This window comes from Thermobia domestica, chromosome 12, assembly GCF_964235325.1.
Source record: "Thermobia domestica chromosome 12, izTheDome1.hap1.1, whole genome shotgun sequence".
Taxonomy (NCBI): Eukaryota; Metazoa; Arthropoda; class Insecta; order Zygentoma; family Lepismatidae; genus Thermobia; species Thermobia domestica.
The window spans coordinates 118094190-118117910 of NC_137465.1; the positions used below are offsets into that span (position 1 = coordinate 118094190).

At 31.3% G+C, this 23721-nt stretch overlaps 1 protein-coding gene across 3 annotated transcripts in view; it reads right to left on the reverse strand.

The window, feature by feature from the left end:
• SK (small conductance calcium-activated potassium channel) overlaps window positions 1-23721 on the reverse strand; it is a 1328561-nt gene that overhangs the window by 61256 nt on the left and 1243584 nt on the right. For all 3 annotated transcript variants that reach the window (XM_081734014.1, XM_081734013.1, XM_081734016.1), the window contains 2 exons: window positions 19334-19755; window positions 7762-7897 (listed from right to left, as the gene is read on the reverse strand). In XM_081734014.1, the coding sequence (XP_081590140.1) occupies window positions 7762-7897; window positions 19334-19755 (558 nt within the window). The remainder of the gene's footprint in view (window positions 1-7761; window positions 7898-19333; window positions 19756-23721) is intronic.

Below are 23721 nucleotides of genomic sequence, written 5' to 3' on the forward strand. Positions count from 1 at the left end.
AGAAGTTTACAGACTTTATATATATATATATATATATATATATATATTGTGAATTCGCTGTACTAGCTATCACTTGTTTTTTAGTAAAAACAAAAAGTAGTGGCCCCTTGACAACAAAATTGACTGCAAGCATATCATACCTTCTTTCTTGTATCCTATATAAAACTTTTGTAGCTTGTTGGTTGCTATTAAATACTATTAGAACGTCCTTCACATTTAAATCCATGGCCCAACATTTTCAGAAAACGGCTATAACGAATTAGTTTATATTCCAAAATCAATGTTTCATTAACACCCCCATTTTTCTAGAAAGTCATTTTTCTAGAAAAAAAAAAGAGAGAAGAAAATAACTAACTCTTGATGAGAGTTAGTTATTTCTGGACGAGCAAGTTCTTGTCCAGCAACGTTTTAAAAGTAGTGTATGATACGTAAAGACACAACGATGAGCGGACATTGATTCGGACCTCAATCTAACGGCAGATGTGCAAACTTGGTAAAATTCAATCAAGAAAAGTGGGAGGAGCAATCGAAAATTGAATTTAGAACGATTATGGACACTAATATGAAAGAAGAGATAGAAGAAAAATTCTGCACAATATGGTATTAGCGCAGAAAATAAGTAAAGAAAGCTAAGCAGATTCTGCTAGATACACCCAATAAAAAACATTTGCAAGATTGAAAGAGCCTCAAGAAAACTATGGATGACTGAAGCGATGCTTAAGAAGATGGAGGAACGCAAAGGGACGAAGACCATGGACAGCAAGAAACACAGAAGATTGGATAAGAAACTGAGAAGATAAACTGACAAAGTCAGAGAAATGAATGCATAGAAGAGATAAGTGAAAAAGTAATAGAAATTCAATGACGTGGCAGATACGATCTTATGTATCAGATAGCACAGGAATTTGAAAGGAGACCTAACAAGAATATACCCACGTTTGGAATCGAAGATCAGCAACGTCACATAGTCAGAATCCTTAGGATGTGGGAGATATACATACAAGATCAATATTACGTGAAGAACCAAGTAAAAGACATTGCGATCGAAACAAAGATAGAAATGGATGAAGAATAAGAAAAAGGCTTCAGCATTACAAGCCATCAAAGAATGCAAAAGAGAAAGACCATTGGATTTACTGAAAGGAATAAAAAATAATAATGAAAGTACTAGCAATGTTACTTCACTTATTAATAAAAAGTTCCTGAATGGAGAAAGACAAAAGATTTCCTTGAAGTTACACACCTAAGAAAAAAGTAAACAAAGAAGTGTAGTGATCGCAGAACCATTAGCTTTATATTCCCAACACTGTAAAGATTATTGAGAGGATAATGAATAATCAGCTAGAAAATAATATAGAAGAGTTGCCGGAGAAAGAAAGAATAGGAAAGAATATAATCGATCCATTATTTGAAAAATAGAAAAGAAATGTTGGTAGTTAAAGGAGGAAACTGAACATCGGGTGAAGTGAAACAAATATTTCCAAACTTAAACTTATAGGAGGCACAGTACTTAATAATAAATAATAATATGTCTTATATCGGGAAGCTGGAAAGGACGGACCTACGTAGAACCTTGGAAGGAGAAATTTGTTCTTATAATTTTGCAATCATATCCAGCTTGAATTATTGATTATCTGGTATTAGAAATTTGGAAAAGAGAAAGAAAACGAAAACCTGCTCCAAAATTAAGAAGAATGGAGTCTCAAAACGACTTTAAGAAATCAAATACGTGAATTCTCTATTACGAAGTAGAAGCATTACCACTGGCCATTGTACGATGTAAGTAGCATTGATAATTGGAAAACTGACGCTATTAATTTTATTAATAACTTTACATTGCATCAGATCTTGATGAATGATACTTTAACTGAAGGATTACGAACTCTTATAAAGGACTTTTGAATAACGTCGATGGGAGCCAAAATGGTAACTACACATCACAAATTAAAAGCAGTCTCGTAGCCTAGACTTTGGAGGGTTGTAACATTAGGGAAGGTTGTAGCACGTATTCTGATCGATTGTTATAACAAACATTTGTGTTACTCTATACAATTTTTACGCGCCAGCTTTATGTTTCAAACTCACAGAAAGGTAATAATGGTAATGACAAATATGAGAAGGGCACGGTAGCACACCAGCTGTCGCTTCTGGTGCAATAGGTCCTTGGTTCGATCCCAGGTAATGTTGTTTTGTGGTAGATAATATCATGTTCGTGTGTTTCTCGGAATTTTCCTGTTTCCTTCCGCATTCCAATTATTTCATAATTATTCGCTTTTAGTAATTATCTGTCTCATTCTAAAGAACGTTAATTATTTAATTTTTTTTTTCAAATCAGAATAGCCACTTTTGTCAACTTTTTAGATTCAGTCTTGATCTTTGGATTCTTGCGATACTCAAAAGGAGCTTTTCTTCCTACAAACCAGATAAAATCTCGAGAAATCATTTTTTGCTTAGTCATGCTACACGACGAATGAAAAATGTTATGCATAGAAAATTTTAAATCTTTTCCCCGAAATTCAGCATATTTTTCCAATCTCCAGATTTCAATAGGAATTGACATATAATTCCTGTGGAATTTTACAGCTGCATCACTTCTGCAGCAGCTTTGATATGACATCCTAATTCCATATTCAGTGTCCATTTTTACTAGAGTATGCTTGACATCTCACAAGTGTTTACATAATAAATTAGCATCGTGTGTGTGTGTGTTATACGATGGTGTTGAGTAAAGTAGCAAAATCAAATCCAATTCTCCGCCTCCCAATGTATCAAAGAGGGAAACAGTTTCCAGCTGTTCGTTTGCAGAAATCAGCAAAGTACATTTGAGGTAGAATAAAGAAGAAAAAAATAAAAAATAACAGAATCTGGCAACCTTTCAAGAACAGATGTCGCTCCAGTTCTGGCAAGAAGTCAAACTTTCTAGTGACGATATCATCTCGTTCTCGCACAACAATAACTCTCAAATGATACTTACGAGGTCTTACAGTGCAAATCGAAGACTTCACCCACTTGAAGTAGCGGTAATGAATACTTATCTTTAATATTCGTAACGAGATTCGTAATGAACTCTTAATGTTATGCGCATTGCATTTGACAATATTGACTTCCTTTTATGTAATCGCATTCCCCTCTCTTATGCTAATTTATGTTGCTTTAAATGGAGAATTAACGAAAATAAAATGTGAGATATATATGAAATTAATCTATATCTTAATTTGGTAAGAACATTTATTTTTAATTAGAGGTAATATTTGCATTAGTCAGCAGTAGACATTATGAAAAACTTTAATACATTATTTTTGTTTAAGTGTAAAGAATATAACATTGATAGTAAATCTGTTTCACGAATCCAGTCATCTATAATTATTCCCTTGTTTTACTCGAATTAAACATTGTATACCGTCAGCGAACTATCATAGACAATTATTTAAAATATTGGAACATAATGATAGGTAGTCTCATTACTGAACAGCTGAAAGGTCATTCTACACGTGGACAAGTGTTTTGTGGTGTACAATACAAAAATAAAATATTGCGGCAGTGAAATTGACAAAGCTACTTCTGTATTATCATAGATATCTTATTCTGAGATTAACGGCATTTCAATGGCAGCAAACCGAGAAGCTTTCATGCACTATGGTCCTCATCTAACAGCAATCTTCTCTTTTAATTCTGTCCGCCTCCTTCGACCCATCCCTACTTCTCCTTCCACCATACTTTTTATCACTGTCCTCATAATACATTCCTTCTAAGCTCATTTTAACATCCAAACTTATACTTTGCTCCTCATCTATTGCTAGCACCAACTATTTCCATTCCGTTTCCTCTCGACCCAGAAAATATTCTCAGTTCTTCCCCACACTTAAATCGTGAAACCTTCCAGTTTTTTTCAGTTGCATTCTCATGATGTCTATGTTTGAGCACGTTAGAATACAATACGAAACATTTTATGACAGTTTTTTTCTAAAAATCTTTTACTTAAATCTACTTACGAATTTTCAAAAATCCATGACAGTGTATTACTACAAATGACAAAATTAAATTAAATATAATTAATTCTGATTCGCTTATAGTTATTCAAGCCACAATTCTCATATTAGGAGATTTTCTCCGTAAAACAATAAACAAAATTCAAACTTCGAGAAGTTTGAGTACTAAGTTTTAAATATACTATGAAATATAGTGTACGAGTTCGTTGGTTTGGGGTAAAACTTAAACATCTTTTTCAGCATCTAAGCTATGTGAGAATTAGGACATATAGTTTAACATGTTATCCAAACAACGGAAACTCTCACCAAGAGTAGAGTAAGGGAATATCCGCGCCGAAAGCGAGTATACAAAACATATAGCTATGAGAGAATTTTGGTAAGAATTTTGGAAACGTTATCTACAGTTAAAACTTAATAATATGATAGTAATTTATTTGTTGGCTAAAATTGCCCCTAAGAATTTCAAAATACCGATACTGTATCTTCTAATTTCTAGAACAATTCTATTCTCTAGATCTACACTTCGCACAAAAAAGTCTTTTGCTACACGTCATTTTAAAAATAAATTAAATAAAATGCAAATATTTACTTAGAAAGAAATGTCCTAAATATTTACTTAGGAAGAAATGTTTGAAGTACCTATTTTAAATTAAAAGCACACAACCTATACGCCAAAACTTCATTTTCGCATACACGTTGTTAAATTTTATCAATTCAGTTTGTGCTGAGTTAAATCTAGATACTATTTATTTGAGATGATCAATGCGAGAGCGCAATTACCAAGTCACGTTATACTGGATCTTTCTTCAAGACTGTGTTTGAAGTTAAATGGTTAGAACATATACAAATCCAATATTAAATAACAACAGTAATATTAAAAAAAATAATTAAAAACTCTTCAAAATTATGATTTCAATGCATTGATAGGAGTTTGTTTATAAACGAATTGTGGAAAAGAACTTAGAACATCATATCTTTGCAACAAGCTTTGTCATTTATTCAATCAAAATTTAAAACAAAAACATTCAATTATTAAAAGTGTGTAGCGTATTTAATACTAGTTGTATCTATTTTTTTCATGAATATTCCAGTTATTTAAATTAGGATCTAGTATGGTTTCTCAGTAATGATTTGAATTGAGTTTCTTTAGGAAATAACCGATTTTCTTTAAAAAGGGAAGCAATTTTGCTTTTGCACAACATAATGTACGTAAATTTTAATTGATAAATATGTAATTTCATTAGCTTTTAATACCATTTCGATTAATGAAACTATAGTAGTGATATGTAAGTTGACTAGTATATGTAGATAATTTGTATTTATCACGGTCATAGTTAAGAAAAACATACTGTGAAAGTACTGCTACAAGAATTAATGCATTCATGTTTAATTGAACTGTCAATTTATTTTATAAATTAACTTATGTTTTCTGAATTGAAAAAAAAAAACTTCCATTTCTATTTCACTTCACTATACCAAATTTGAGAAGAACCCTTTTGAAGTGTTATATTACAAGAATTATATAATTACAAATTAAATAAGTCTAACTTTCCGTAAACGGAAATTTCCATTCAACTTCAAACATAGTCATTCATTACTCTTGTAACCAACCATAAGAAACAGCTTGTTCACGTACATGCATTTACCTATAAATATTAGTTTTATTTAAATAGGAAAACGAAAATACTAACGTGCAAGTTACCTTTAAGTACTGAAGTTCATATATTTGGATCCTTCTTTTACTTAATTAGACTAAGAAGTCTCTGGTAGTGACATTAATTTTCACAATATTATAGTAAATTTTATATCTAATATTTATCTTATTTTATAAGATATACTATAACGAAAAAAATAGCTAGATGGTTAATAAAGATTATTGGTTGTATATGAAAATAATCAAAGAAAATTCGTAAAGAACCCATTTTTATTTTAGAAATTGATAATTGATGATCGAATAAAAAAATGCACTTGTCCACTAAATTTAGTTTTGCTTTAAATAACAAGATTTATGAATAAATTCTGATCATTTGTCACTATTATTGTCAAGTCTTCCTGTGTTATCCATGCGTTGCAAAATTATACTTAAAACGATATCAAGATCTATATATATACACACGTGCTCAGTACATACGAGTATACACCTTACGCAGTTTTTCAATTTGTTACATTATTACTAACACACAATATTATACCGATAAAAATTTACCTAATGTTCAACATGCTTTATATCGGCCATTTTAAAGCTCCTTCGGTAGATAAAAATATTTTTTATAAAGTTTATTTCGATTAACTTTGTTTCTTTTCTGTTACCTTAAAGTTTCGTCAAAATTAATTGAATATTATTAATTATATATAATTAGTTATATAATAACGGAGGAATCTGAATAAATTAAAAGTTCTAAAATTAAACTAATGCATATCTAGTTGATCTATGTTGTTTAGACTGCAACTATAGAAGCACTCAGTTCGTGGATAACAGTAGCTTTGAATATGTACAAAGTACATTTTCTATACACAAAGTACAAAGTACATTCCTACTTGACAATTCAATTATTTTATGAAGGCACAAAGCATTTGAAAATGAATACTGAATTTCTACTTATCCTGAGTTGAACATACAACTAGTAAATATACTTTTAAGTAAGTCTAAATGTCTTTCTCAAATAAACAAAAAATATATCTGTCTGAAATATAGTTTACTTCACTTTTATTCTTTTGTGCATATTGATATTAATTTGTAATTATAATATTCCAAATTAATACAAAGAAGACTTGTTCACAACTTACCAAAACAACATTTAGTTTTGAAAGACGATGTTTAAGTAAAACCCTTTATAATTTTGCCTTGCCTACATATATTATAATTTTCTATTTCCTAGTATGAATAAATTTAATTAACTTTATTGCATATGCCCTTGTACTATACTTTTATATTATGTTCAAGTGTTATCAGAATTTAAATCTATTCCTAGTCACCTATACTAACATCTATACATTTTATAGAAACTAACTTCTGCAAACACGAAGAAAGCTTAAGTACAGTTTATATTGGTAAATATGACATTAATTATGGTTTAGTTTGAAATATACAACGTCGACAACATTCGTAATAATTTACAGTTGATATATAGCAACCTTAAATTTATGTGGTGTCAATTTATTTAGCTTGCTTCTATTTCAAGGAGCCAAACCACTATATTACAAATTGGAAAACAAAGTGGTACTTAAGTGAAAATATATGTTATCTAAGCTAAATCATATTTTAAGTTGAAACCTTTCTGAATATGCATTGTTTCAAGTCAGTTCCTTAGAATATAATCTAACGAAAAAAGATTACTAACAATAGCTTTATTTGTATATTCTCTCTCTCTCTAGTTATATATATATATATATATATATATATATATATATATATATGCATATCAGTAAATTAGTTTGGTATTAATTATTCATAATTATTCAATTTAGTGACGAAAGCGTATTCTTAGAATATATATTGAACATGTGATATATTAAATAAGACTTGTATCAGTGCAAATATTCTTACGAATTACCTTGGTGAACAAAATCTTGAAGTAAATTCTTGACTATTTCTTGTCGAGATGAGAAGTTAGCACAACTTCAGAAAACTGTATGTAACTACTGTATATATATTTATAAATTTCTTTTATATATAAGTATGAAGTATGTGTAGTAAATGAAGATTGAAGCTGCAAATCATTTATACCTGTTTTTTTCTTGATTCTCTTGTTGAACTTTGCATTAGACTTACCATGATGCCGGTTGTGACAGCAATACCACGTCCACAATACGTATTGGGCACGATATCGCCATACCCAACGCTGAGGAACGTAATAGCAATGAGCCACATGGCGTTTAGCAGGTTGGCGTGTTCGTCATCGTGGTACCTGGGACACAAAGAAAAGAAAAGGGCGAAACACGTTTATAGACAACATCGAATAGGCACACTGGTGCTTGTCTAATGTTTTGCTTGAGTACTCACAAGGAAAAAAAAGGGGTGATTGGTGTGATACCAGGGAAATAAAAGGACATGGTGGGAAATAAATTGTTTTACATGACTTACCATCATACCACAAGTAACGGTGATCCCTCTTCCGCAGTACGTGTTAGGTACTATATCCCCATAACCTACGCACAGGAATGTAATGGCTATCAGCCACATGGAGTTTAACAAGTTGGCGTGTTCCTCGTCGTGGTACCTACAGCACAAGAAACCGTTTTTTGGTGATTACCAGGGTCGCCCAGGGAACAAAAAACAAACACAGAAAACAGTGACGACATAAGCAAAGGGGAAGTTTTGTTTTCCATTTATGCTATGGAGAGAAATATAAGAATGCAGAAAATGTGAAAAGGATAATTAGGAACGTCATAGGTATATGAAGATAGATAGACGGATATTAAGCGATAGAGATAAGAAACTCCTGCAGGCATAAGCATGAAACAACGTGAGCTAGTTTCCAATGCCACTTCTCAGCCTCAATAAACCAAAAAGATACTACTGCAACACTTCTCAAAGTGCATTGCTTCCTTTAAACAACAAGCTTGGCTCGACAATGAAAAAACGCCAAATAAATAAAATAAATCTAATTCTTTATAGCCATTCACAATAAAAAAAGTAAATTAAAACATTCCTCTAGAACTGCTAAAAAATAATTAAAGGGAAAAATAAAGCAAAACAAAAAAGAATTACACATACTCATTATTGCAATATTTTGATTAATTAAAAGGTCAACAGTAAGTTGTTTGTTGTTAACTAGAAATTAGTAACTCTTGTTTAAACTTTTCTTTTACCGTAAAATGCTGATTTTTTTTATAAAGATCCTACACCTGCTGGAGAATTCGCTACCTGCATGCCGAATCGCACATGACGATCTTAGGGATGGATAGAACAAACAATAATTACCACACGCTCACCTTGAAGTCCTTGGTGGTAACAGAATAATGTCATATGTGGTTTTATTTTTTTAAAATTACTTTAAGAAAATGTACATGTATGAAGCTAGGCTAATATACAATACACTATGCGTAACTATGCCGTAAAGAAAATGCTAGAGGCATGTAAAAAAACAAACAGAAAAAGAAGTTTACGATTTAAGCTATAAACAGTTTACAACTATAGAATATTACCGCATTATCTACGTACATTATAAATAATAAAATTCCTAGGCATCTAAAAAAATTTTATTAAATGCATAAAAATTGTATTGAACTAATGATACATGTTCGCCTACAAAACGTGCAAAACTGACTCTTTTTTTTATATATTTTACTGCTTCGACGTGCAATCTATAATGAATAATAAAAAAATAAATGATTAGGTGTGTTAGTCTAGTTTTTTAAAAAAGAAATAAGAGGAAAATACTCTACGCCCTAACATCTTATGAGGAGTGCAGGCCCATAAAATTTACTTTCAAAGCATAATTAATAGAATTAGTAAATTGATTTACATAATTATATTTATGAAACTATGAGTACAGACCAATCTATGTACAACTATTTTTTAAAATCAATTTTGAACTTTGGAAGTAAATCCTTCTAATGGTAGCACTCATCCGTTAGTTGATGTCTTTGTGCAAAATATAATTAAAAAGGTCCTGCACTGCCTTCATTATGATAGAACGCAGATTTGAGGTGAATTATCAGCAGTGCACACAAATGTTTCCGATTAAAAAAAGGGAGGAAAAGTTTAAAGAACAGCTGCAATAGTAAAAAAGAAATAATAAATCCGGCAATAGTATAAAATTACTATGAAAAAACTATAAAGGACAAAAGCTGTGCTAAAAGAACTGAAGCAGGAGAGAATTAAAACAAAACTTTCGGATTGAAAGTATTAAATACAGGCCGTGCACAAATAAATGCAACTTTATATAAATATATATTATATATAATATATATATATAATAAAACTGTAGGATATAAATGCATTTTCAACTTGCAAATTAGTATATTTATATTGTTCCCTGGTGCAAAACTGATAATCACCAGTAAATATAGATATATATATATATATATTTACATGACGCGAGTGGAACACAATATTTTTTTTAATAAAAAAAATAATTAAATTTGTTTTCTGTACTTGTTTTAGCTAAACTTTAAAGTGGAGTGTACAAACTATGAAACATAAGATTAAATAAAAAATAAAATTTCTTACAAAAATTAAATTATCCGGTAAAGTTTATGAGGACGTGCCTTGCTGGTACCTTATATCTCGTCACCGACTCCATCTGCCTGTGATCGCCATTGCTGTGCGGGAATACAGGTAGCGTTTAAAAAAATCACAACATAATACAAGGTTACTTGATTGTTTCTCCCTTTCATGTTGGTAACGCTTAAAAGATCATTATTAGCACAACAAGGGGAAATAAAGTAAACAAAACCTTCAATTGTAAATGAACAGTTTAGATAAGATGTAATTAGTATTTTGATACTCTAATTAGATTAATAATTTGCTTCATTTTCTTTGCATGTGCAAATAATTCTTACTTTTTTCTCTAATAAAAAGGATAGTTGAAAGACATTCAGTATCAGATAATGTACATATATATAGTGTATTTTAGTAATAATACTTTCGTCGGTTTTAGTTGTACTTATCATATATTTTATTTACTCCTAATAGATAAATAATATAAATTTGACACTAATCAAAATTGATATTTGTTATTGCATTGAAAATATATGTTATTTATGTATTTATTGCAAAAGTAGGTAATTATTTTTGTCATGAAAACTTTTTTCTTACCTTCGATAATATCTATAATCATATTATTCATACAATGATGAAACCTGATTTTCAAACATATTTTAAATAAGTATGATCAATTTCTGAATTTATAATTTCAATAAAATTATTTTTTATTTAAATAATGAAATCTTTCAGTTTAACGTTTTAAGATTATGCCACTTAGGCTAAGGGAAACAGTTATGTTTTTCATTTGCTATTATATTGAAATATGCAAACTTAATTTTTATTTTAAAATTGCTATTACATTTAAAATTGCAGGCTAGTTTAAAACTTACACTTCTGTTTCTTAAAAATTTGTATTTAGTCATATTGTGAAATATATCGTGATATTATTCTTGTTCAAATACCATGGTATTTCACGATCAAGAATATCAGGTTACAATATATTTAAATTTTAAAAGCAAATATTAATAACTATAGCCGACAAAGTATTTTTCGGCTATGTCTCATTAGATGTTTTTTTAAATATTATGTAGAAGGTAAAGTTTGCGAAACAGAAAGTTCATCAGAGTACAGCTGTAGGAAAATGATTTCTGTACTAGACTACTAATCGAACTATATTTTGAAAAATTAAAGTAAAATTTTCAACCTTCCACTCATGCTATTCTACTAACATTTCATACTTTAAAATAACATTTTGCACATGAAAGACTTATTTTTACTTGCACGTTTGTATTTTAAGTTAATTTGTTTTAAATTTAGCTATATTTTATAATTTCATTTCATTAATAATTTTTTTTTGTTTTGTTTTTAGTGGATTGCAAATTAAAATATGAATTTCAATTAAACCTTGATCAATACATTTTACTTTTGAAAGAAGAATGCACAGCTCATTTATAAGATATTATTAACTGTTTTAAAATTTTGATCTATCTCTAGCATTATGTGGATAAATAATTTTAGATTAATATTTACTGTCTAATCTCTTAGTTTTATTGAAATAGCTTCAGATGATAGGTGAGAAACACTAATACAATAATAATAATAATAATAATAAAAAGACTTTCCCCTTGTTTCTTTGCACCAACTTAAAATAGTATTCAAACTGTAGAAATTAGAAATCTTATTATTACATTATACATGTGTAATTATGGCATTACATAAATATATTGCATTTAATAAAAATCACGAGGAGTACAAAGAAAAAAAACAAAGAGGACTTTACGTGAGGAAAAGAACAGACTTCACAGGAATCACATCTATTTCTAAAGCCACCGAGTAACACATCTGATCACGATTGCGTACAGGCAGTTCAACATCTATTGGGGACCAGGTGATACATCCATATTCATAAATTATTAACTAGAGAAACAAATACAGACATTTAGGTAATTAAAAAAAACTATTACTATAAACAAAAATAACGTGTACTATATTTATGATTTAATATTGCATGTCTCTTTAGAAACCAGAATATACTGGAGACATTTGCGACTAATAATTTTAATATTGAATTAATAATTTTGTAGTTTAGTTCCTAGAAGAATAAACCCTTATGTTGTAATTTTGCCAATTACTTTGAACTAAATTGCTCAATTTTAACTTATTTGCATTGTTTTTCGCTAAAATACAGGAAAGTTTATTCTATTCATCCTCCCTCAAGTTATTAAAGAAGAAAATGTACGGGTTTATGTTGTTTCGCTGTAGTAAATTATCTTTTCAATATTGCAATAAAGCCGTAATGATTCCGCATTGTCTGATCTTCATCATAATTATAATAACGTAGCGAAATGCAAACTGATTAATTAAATTAAATAAAAACAATTTGAAATATTTATCATCATGTATATTTTTTTATCTTTTAGTTTTCCAAATTTTTCTCTCACATGTCATTAATAAGGTAAACAAAGCCAAAACTAAATATTCAACTCTTACACGCGCTTTTATCTAAAGAATTTTGAAGTTTAAACGGGACAATTTAATTACCTTCCTTTTGACTTTGATAGAATATTGTTATAAACTGGACCCAAATTTGTATCTTTCTTTCAAATGTATTGACAAAAAATACGTTCAGTGGTTATTCATTTTCAATTACAACCGGATCAAACGATAAATAAAAAACGAGAAAAAATCAAGGTGATCTCGTTGATATCTTCTCAGAATTATTTACTACATTCTGTTATTGCGAAAGTTGAAGAGTTCTTGTTGATGAAGAACATTAAAGTTTTCCGAAATGTAAAAAGCAAATATATCCAGAAAAATATTGTAATTTGCACAACTTACATAATTTAATTAATACTCTCTATTCAAGTCAAAATACGTGATGAACTGCATTGTTAAATTCAACAAATTCCTACAGAAATACAATGACACGTTATTGTAAATTAACAAAACTTAATATATCTATTTATCTATCTATCTATCTATCTATCTATCTATCTATATATATATATATATATATATATATATATATATAAAGTAGTTTGATTTCTGGTGTTATTGCTAAAAATCATGAACTGTCAATTTCACCATGAACTTAACGATTGCTTAGTACATAATTCTGTAATATAACAAAACTCATTCACCTTCGTAGGTTACTCCACTATGATCGGAATGATAGACATTTGGGACAGGGTCAATTCTCATAATGATGCAATTTAATAGTGTATTGATATTAACTATCATTAGTTAAACTTGTGGCAAAAGTTTTAGATTTTTTTACAAATAAGATAGATGATAAACAGATAGACCTTTGCTGTGAAAATGTATTAAAGGCGATGTTAAAGTTTTGCCGCTACATATGACAATATCTCCAATATATTACTGGCTCTTAACCAAAGTTACTAAAACAATCTTGGAAGTTCTCCTTTAAAGTATTCAATAAAAGAGATCGTTACACACACAAGTTTAGAGACGTGAGAGATTTTCTTAAAGTGTACGAATTGTATCTTATATTATGTAAATTCAATATTTATTCATAAAAATCAATATATATTTTTCAATAGTACTGTATTGAAATGTGACTGTTTCAATGAGGGTATATAACCTTTTCTTTTCAAATGTTTAAGCATCAGAAAACTTTCGGGATCTCTTGAGAATCCCTTTGAAAACGACTCTAGGCAAGAGGTCAGTCCGTTTGTAGTAGAATTGTTCAAATTAAGACTGTCCATCTTTTTATTATCAATATCAACGTTTCATATGAAAGATATTTATGCGTCAATTAAGAACTTTCGTTCCACCATACATTTTCTGAATTGCTGATTCATTATGTTTATTTGTTGTGCGATAATTAGTAAATTTATCCTTGCTATTAAAAGCACAATATACAACCAATTAACACAACTAAATGTTGCTTTTATTAGAATTTTCAGGTTATTCCTTAAGATTATAACAACTTGAAGGATTTTACATCTTTTTTTTTTTTTTTTTTTTTCGATTTTGAAAATCTTGCGTCCTTCTTGGAGATAGTTACTGCATTAACTGAAATAAAATTATTACTTGTCAATGCAGAAATGTATATTAGTACGATTGCTCGAATACGAATATGTTTGTCAAAGGCTATTCTGTGTCTTTTCTCCGTATTTGGATCATTTAAATGCTAAAAATATGTTGAATAATTATTTATCTAGTGATAATTCGAAATGAGAGAAGGATTTTGGAACAATATTATTCGAGTACACAGGATCTAGAAGTGAGTAATGGAACACTGACGACAATATTAGAAGGGTTATAAACTCAAGTACGAAATGGTTCACTATTTTGTTCTATAATTTTATTCGTAGTATTTAATTATTAGTTCCCATGTTTACTGATTTATGTTCAAGATCTTGTATAATGTATAAAGTATAACAATACTATATTAAGCATAATTTTATGTGACGTAGACTTTCTAATAATTGCAATAGATCGGTAATACATTTTTCTTGGTTAATAAAATATTTTCAACTTAAATAATACATTCTCTTCTGTACTGAAATTAAGTATACATTAATCTTTTATTGTAGTTCTTATGATATTCTACTGGATCGCTTCCGTATTTTCGGAATGTACTCTTCAATTTTCCTTGACAAAGACGAACGTCTTTTATGTAAGATCAAAAAAATCTACGCTTCAGCATTAAATTCTTTTTGTTACTTAATTACGACCTGGAACTTCGTCAATTCCTCAGTTTACACCTTCTTACCAAACTTGTGACATTTATTTTATGCTGAAGAAGGAAGAGAAAATGTGAAGTAATTTCTTTTGAACTCCTTTCCTTTCCTAACAATTTTATATATTTATTTACGAAATGTAATTATCTTTTCTAATACTGAATTTTTCAACATTCTTGTAACCACCATCTAAAACGGAATAAAAGGATTTCTATTTTGAATGTGACTATAAATATACAGTTCCCAAATAAATTCCTATCTTTACACAGTATCGGAAAGTTAAGAATATTATTTTAAAATTACAAATTCGTTTCGTATTATACATACAGATTTATTTTCTTTGAAACTAAGTTTCCATAATTTTATATAAATTTCACAAGTTCTCGTAAATTTATTATCAATGTCTTGTATGATTATTCTCGTACAGTACTTAGTAGATATCGGTTGCTGTTTTAGATAACTGAGTTATTTTCTGTCCTTATTTCTTAGTTTATCGCAAATGACTCAAATACAGAGTGAGTAAATACGAAATGACATTTTCGTACTAAAGAATCTTTATTTAATTGTGAATTATTGTACATTTGATTTAAATTTGAATATTAAATTCAGAACATTTGGCAAATTTCAGAGAACATTTCCTTAATACAGCATTAAAATTATGACTAGAATTCTTTTAACAGCAATTGTACCGTTAATGCAGTTATATTAGTAATTTCAGTGTTCTATTCAAAAATTATATCAGTAATTATCTGACGAACTTAGAAGTGCTACTTTTGGGAGAGAGACCATTATTATGTTTCCCATAATTAGTGAGTAAGCACGGTTGTTCAGAGTAGCGAACTGCTACGATGTATTCAATACTTCTACGAAGTAGCAGTTTAGCTTATGTAAGAGTTTAATTTCTTATATTGAGTACGTGCAAAAATTCTACCCGGTTGCACAAGGTCACTGATGAAAGATGTTTTGACCGAAGAGATGGCGCTCCATGGGCTGGAATTAGTGGTCATGTCATCGAGAGAACAGTACAGTAGCAGCAGGCAGTGAGTGTGTACTAGTGGCTCATAAATGAAGAGAGTGTTGTGCCGATCAAATGGAGATCACAAGGAACACATCATACATTGTTTACTGTATGAGTTCGATAAGGGTAGTAGTGCGGCCTTGGCCTGCCGCAACATTAGGCAAGTGAATGGTGAGGATGCAATCCAAGAAAACCCATGTTGTCGCTGGTTTTGGAAATTCAGGGACGGCAACAGAAGCTGTCACAATCAACCACGGTCTGAGCGTCTATCAGCGGTTTCCGAAGAAGATCTGGACCACACCATAACAGTAAGTTCGAGGCCAACTGTAGAGGAATTAGTGACAATCTTCCAGGTACACCGGACAACAGTGGATAGAAGAATTGTGGCTCTGGGATTCGTCACAAAGTTCGACCATTGGGTTCCACATCAGCTGAGTGCAACTCAACGAGAGGGGCGAGTCACAATGTGTGTTGCATTGCTTTTCCGATACAAACAAGATTCCTTCTTAACACGGATTGTCACCGGCGATAAGAAATGGATTATGTACTGGAAAGTGAAGCGTCGCAGGACTGTGTGTAGCGTTTCTGAACCACCTCTATCGATATCCAAACAAGAACTTCATCCCAAGAAAGTGTTGTTGAGTGTCTGGTGAGATGTTAAAAGAATCATTCATTGGGAGGTCCTGGAACCTAATCAAACCATTAATGCGGGCGCCTTCTACTGTCAACAGCTCGACAGACTGCAGGAATCATTGCGGTCGAAGCAGCCAGGCTTGTCAATCGCCAAGGAGTTATCGTTCAACATGATAATGCTAAGACACATACTGCTGCAATGACACGTGAGAAGTTAATGGACCTTGGTTGGGAAGTTTTACCCCACCCTCCCTACTCCCCTGACTTGGCTCCCACAGACTTCCAACGTTTCCGCAGTGTGCAAAACGCCTTCACTGGGAAGTCATGTGTTGATGTGGAGGCTGTGGAAAGTGCCTTCGGCGAGTTCTTCAACGCCAAACCAGCGGAGTTTTATTGGTGTGGGATTCATCTTCTACCGGAAAGACGGCAAGAGGTCATTGATCATGCTGGTGATTATACACAGTCCTATGTGAGTTACATTTTCTGTCCTTTGCACATCCATATGTACACCAAAATCGGGTGTAACTTTTGCACGTACCCAATAATTCACTATAGAAATAGTTCGTAGTGTGGTATCAATGTATGAACAGCAATAACAATGTAAGAAAAATATAGCGAATCACGAAATGGACAATTCAGTATTCTTCTATCGTTCATTAATTAGCTCCTATGGAAGTTTGTTATCTTCTGCTCGGATTTTCTCAAATGCAATAGGTAAAATATAGTCTGCCAATGTACAATAGAAAAAAATTGAGTGATTATTTAAGGAACTGCACTTTGTATCTTTCTATGTGTAAGCTTAAATCAAATTATGGATTGAAATATTTTGTATGAATGAAACTAGACAAATTTCCCAATTGTCGCGTTTCTTGTTCTAAAATTACATCCACCACCTCAAGTTCTCGTTCTAAAGTTTTAATTATTGGAAAATTCAAACATATTCGTCCCCTCCTTTCCAAGAGAGGGGTGGATATTAACACTTTGCAGAGGAAAAATTTCTTCCTGTAAATACTGTTACCTCAGAATTTCTTCAAGATTCTTCCTGAATCCATCCCCGGTTCCTATATTCATGATAAAAAGATAGTATATATCTGATTGGAGGTTAGACTGAATTAAGATTACAACTGTATCACATGATAAATGTGAACTCGACGACAAAATACTGAATGTAAGCCGAGCATATATATATACTCGAATAATGTAGATTTAGTGGTAATTGCAGATATTTTTACCCGAAGTAATATGAACTCTGCAGGGAAAGGAAAATATTTTCCTTTAAAGGAAACTTATAACAAATGCGACAAGAGAACTGTTAGAAATTTCAGTAACTGTAATAGACTAATTACGACCTAACCGGTTGCTAATACTATTGTTTACCTCTGAACCTACAAAACCAGTCACCGGCACTCCTTGAATATTCAAGTAATACCGTTCGGTAGATGTGATTTTCCTCTACTTAACTATTTGTAACACTTTCATCATTTGTAATGAAATACCACACGTAGAGAACCGTAAAGCTAAATTTCATCACAACACACAACCTAGTACACAATTGCTGGCACTAATATGAGATCTCAGAACAAATTTTCATTCGACAACTTTAGTATATCAGGAGTTTATTTACATAAGTTTTATAAACTGTACGAACAAGCTTTCACTACAAAAACAGGAAACACGCTATTAGCATGTGGACTCCAGCGTACACCTAACCTCCGCCATCGTGAAGGACTCCATAAGGTTTTCTCTCCCAGAGCCGACTCTGTATGACTAGAATTAAGATGGATGACTGATATTCCTCACTTAATTATTAATTTACTAATGCAATCTCCTACTATTAAGCTGTATTTTGTTTAAGATCTCTCCATTCCTTAAAATCGAGTTCAATTAATTTTTTCACTAATATCTATTTTTCACTATTTAAAACTTTTCATATTTATCAATTCGTATAGTCATACAACGAACTTAATACTGAAATCAGTGTTATTTTGTTACATATAATAATTCAGAACCAAAATATAAGCTTCTTAATTTCGTCGAGTGGCATGACATGACGGATATACTATTTTTCTCAACCTAGGATATGTTTTTAAGATTTCCTAGTGGTGTTGCACAACGTAATAATAAGTTTCATCGTAAGAAATCAACTAACTTTTAGTTCAAAGAAGTGTTTACTTACATTTACTTAGAGTAGGGTGGTGAGAACTACCTTCTCTTTATTTTGAAAGAAAAAATTACACTACGTTCATGGAATTAATGGACATGTTCTCGTTCTGCATATGGATTAATTGTTTTGAGAATTATCAATACAATTTTAATCGTATGTTGGTTAATTAAGGTTGATTTTTGAATATTAACGAAACCAAGGGTTTTAAGCCTTTAAACGGTTTTTATATCTAACACTAGCGTTAATTTGTAATTAGTGACATAAGTATTCTCGGTACAAATATAATCATTTTATTGAATACTTCATAAGGAGAAATTTACCCGTTATTAAACTCAAAAATATGTAAACAGTTAAATATTTCATTGTTTTACTATGCCATGATATTTGTTTTCTTTACACGAAAATAGTTAAACCAAAATTTGATCTACAAGATTTTACACTAATATTTGTCATTATTAAATGAGGAAGTAATAGGCATATTTAGTTACTTTTCTTTTCATAAACTTTTCAATAGTTATAGAGAATGAAGTGCTTATTCTTTAATAAAGACACGTAAATTCACACATACACACATAAATACGTAATATATGTTTACAAATAAGCAGACACGGTGATTGGTATTATCGCTGGCATATATGTGTGTGGCATTCACATGTGTGTTTTGCTACATACCTCTCACACTGACGTAACGTCCAACTAGCTATAATCCACAATGAAACCATGAACACAAGTAACACAGTGCCAGGGCAAATTGTCATTAATGTTTTAAGGACGAAACGGGTGTTAAAATTAATACGATTAAGAGCTCCAATGCTCCTCGACGAAGCATCCGTGAATAGTTTACTATGCAGAAGCATCACTCGACAGATAAGGTACAGTCTAAGGAACATGGGAAGGCTGAGGGCGACGTCATAAGGGACCATTACGGCCTTTATCTGCTTGTTTTGGTTCGCGAGTTTTGTGCTCCAGGAGAAACAATAACGACCTGGTATAGGATGGACGGCGCAGATGACAAGTTCTAAACAGATTTGACCGATGCGTTGCCACGTCATTGCTATCCTCCAATCATCTGCGCAGTTGTCAATCATGAAAAGCTGAAAGTAGACAAAAATAAAAATACGATATAGCACAAATAACGTAATATAAATAGCTATAGTGGTTAAAACATTAATGTAATACTTTTAGGATATTTAGAATTACTACAATATAAAACATTAACTTCTTGCTATGGAAAGAAGCTAATTTTTGGCGCTTCCCACGTCGAACAAAGGGATGATGTTCATTTAAATATTTCTTTTATTTTTTTAATGTCAATTACTCATGAGGATAAATAATCATACACATTAACTTCAGTATTAATCATACGCATATTTCATATACAAGTATAGCGAAAAAGTTTATACAGTATATTGATCTTTAGGTCTCCTAAAGTCTAGTTTACGTACACATACATGTTTATGTAGGAGACAATGCAAAGTGAAGTCTAGTATTGCTTATTTCAGACTGCAGTGTTCATCTAGCAGTACAGAATTACTACAAGATGGTTTCAATGCTTCGTCCAACTTTAATTTGTCAATTAGAATTCAAATAAGCAGTGGGGTCAATAAATGTACAGAATATTGTGATAATATTATATCACTGGCGCGTAATGTGTTCAAATTTCATTGCCCTCTTATCAGGATCACGTCAGGGAAGGCGCGCCAATGATGCCAACGTGGAATCTTATTGAATCTCATCTTGAAAAGGTAGAAATTCCTATTTTACTCTTAAATTTCCCACGCACCATACTACCTACAAAACTTTCAAAATTCATAAAATATGAAAACAGAAATTACTATATGTTACTTAACTTTTTCGATATTTGAGTGAATTATTCGTAAATTATGATTTTCTAAATTCCTAACAAGTATTTTCCTTAATTAAAAGAGATAATTGAAATTTGTTGATGAAAACAACCAGATTTTGTTGTCAGAATTTTGTACCTTCGTCATGTTTTTGTACCATCTTCTACTGAACGTAATGAAACTACATAAACTTAATTATCCAGTTATTCTGTGTGGGTCGTTCTCTTGTAGTAATTTACTTTCTCCCCTTCAAGAATTTTTTTTAAAATCTAGAGTACAATTTATGTTTCTTATTGATCTTTTTCTTTTCTTTTCCTTTTTTTAAAATTCACAAGTCTTTGCATAAATTACTTTCACATTAACATGTATTTTCAAATAACAAAATTTGACAATTAACACTGATTTCTCGTTCAATCAATCGTCATTAGCATACTTCCTGCCCATAGAGAATTTTATTGGCATTGATGAAATAAATATGTGAGAAATCCCATATATACTGCCAATTTTGACGAAAATTCCCTTTTATCCCTATTCGAAAAATTAATAACAAAAATTCCCATAAAATAGGATTTTCTCCATGAATTGCATTTTTCACTGAGGTGCGTGCGCTGTCGATTAAACCAGCAGGGAGGGTTATTTGTAAGATATAGGAACCATTAGGCAACTAGAGTCTGTCCCGGGTAACTGGCGTTCGGAAATGTACCACATGTGTTGTCTTTATGTTAATTAACAAGATACGATTCAGTAATTGTTATTAGAGTATCGCTTCATTCATTCGCTTTGTAAGAAAAATACTCCTGTACTTAGAAATGTCGAAGAAATACATGAATAGGTATACACCTCTACTCCCCAGGATATGAAACTGTCACAGCCAAAGTAGAAAGAGAGGGGAGGAAGGTGTAAGAACAAGAACTTTGCATTGGAATACTTGGACATAAAGAGTTAATATATTTGAATATCAATAATTAATATTTTACATGGAACTAAGGATACCCGTAACAAGTGTGCCATCCTGATATAGAGGAATACGTATACAAAAAAATGTGAAGACATGATAATCATGTAAAATAGCAGATACCCTTTTTTGGGGTACAAGGTTAATTCAGAAGGATTAGAATCGCTTTAGTTAAGTCATATTGTGATTCGCTTCACAGGCCTTGCCTAATAACGTCAGGTGGTATTTATTTAGAATTACTTAGTAAAACAAAATTAATTCAATGAAGAAAGGACCGACTACAGTGTAACACTTTAGTCACTTCCACTAACGTTTTAGAAGGGAGAATTTCACTTCAAAAAATATTAAATGATGAATTCTCACCACTACTATCCACGATTTCAATCTTATTCTTCTCCTTCCTCCGAAGTTGAAGTTCCTTTAATCCGCTACGAAGAAGTCAAACGTCCATTTGTGTGTTAAGGCCATATATGAGACGTGGAACTAATGTACAGTTTTATGTGGGATTCGATTCAAATCCGAGTCTTCTCAAGACAGGAAAGAATAAATGGTAAGATTTGAACACTATCAACCTCTGAAGGGGGAAGCTGAGAAAGTAAAGATTAAAAAGGCGGCTAAATAAAAAAGTACATAAATAATGTGGAAAATGTTTTGTTTGAACATAGACATATGAACATGGAAATAAGAAAATATATCTAAGTAGAACACCAATCTAAAAGAAAAATTAAATAATGTAAACACAATAAGTTAAAGCTTAGTTGGTTGTGTTCAAGTAAAATAAATCGCTTAAACAAAATTGTTATTAGAATGATAGTTAAGAAAGAGTGAAGAAAATTTGACAAAGAAATAAATTGAATTAAAAGAGAAACATATATTTTAATGAGTAATACAGAACAAAAAGAAAAAAAAATATGAAGAAATCTGAAGATAAAGATTTAACGTAGCAAATGATTTTTCTATGTAAAAAAAATCTTAAAAATCAGCAAACTATGATAATGACATTCATATATATTACGAAAGAATTCAGAAAAAAACAAGAGAGACCGAAACTTTGTCTTAAAATTTAATATAAATAAAGAAGGAATGTACAACAACGAATATGGTAAATAAGTAGAGATTGGAGCCATAAGAAATAAAAACTCTTACCTCTACTTATTACGTTCGTGACTGTGCATGTATATGTATAAAAATGAATGATAATATCTAGGAAAGCAAGGGGTAATATCGAACGGCGCGAAATTCCAGATTCCATTAATTTTCAAGAAGTGGCAGCTCTGCCAATTAAATTGCAGTGCTCAGTTTTTTTCTTTTTTCGCGTAACGTACTTGCAAGAGAGATGTTCGAGTGTCAGAGCGTTAAGAAGCTTTGTGAAAAATTCAGAGGAATCAATTTTATGCCTGTTATAAAAATGAGTGATCATTGAGCACACAACATTAATATCATCTCGACATGTGCAATAATAGATATTTTATTTCCAAAAGGGCTGAACATTCACCAAATAATTTGTATCATTATCACCGCGTTGTTTTTCTTTGTTTACCCGTAATAGGGCGCACGGTGTACAAAGTTCCGCAGCAAATACTTTCAGTATTGTATGAGACACAATGCGGCACCCCCGCCGCTCACCCCCCACCTTATCTACCCCCCACTTACCCTCTACCTGACCCTTAGAGAGAGAACCAGTTTGACGCTCAGCTCTGGCTAGGTTAGGCGTTTTAGGAAGAAGTGTTGTCTTTTGTACGCCGGGCGCCCTATTGTGTGAGTTTTTGTGCGGACACTTGTACGCCGCGCGCCCTACACCGGCATTGTTTTTACAAACATTTTACGTACTTGTTTTAGTGAAATCGTCTTGTTTTGCGTTTCATGTCGCCGTGTGTTGTGTGTTTGTAATGTATTATAATTTGAATATGTAAATAGACCTATTACTTTGTAGAATTTTGTGGTAAAGATATTTTGGCTACAATGGAAAATGAAGAAAGAAATCGTTTGCTTTTTTTTACTTGATAGCGTTAAAAAAGAAATCCAAGAAGAAGAAAGAAATGCTGAACCTGGTATAGAGACTTTGCGTAGATATTTGTTTGCAAATATCGAAGATGATAGTAGAAATAATGAACCTGCTCAAGAAGATGTCATCGAAGGGGAAGGATCTGATCAGTCCGGAGATGAATAGGAACACAGTGGTCACGATACGGAGTCAGAAATGTCTGCTAATGAAGAAACTGCAATAGAAGATGATAGTGATGGGACAGTAAACCGGAATG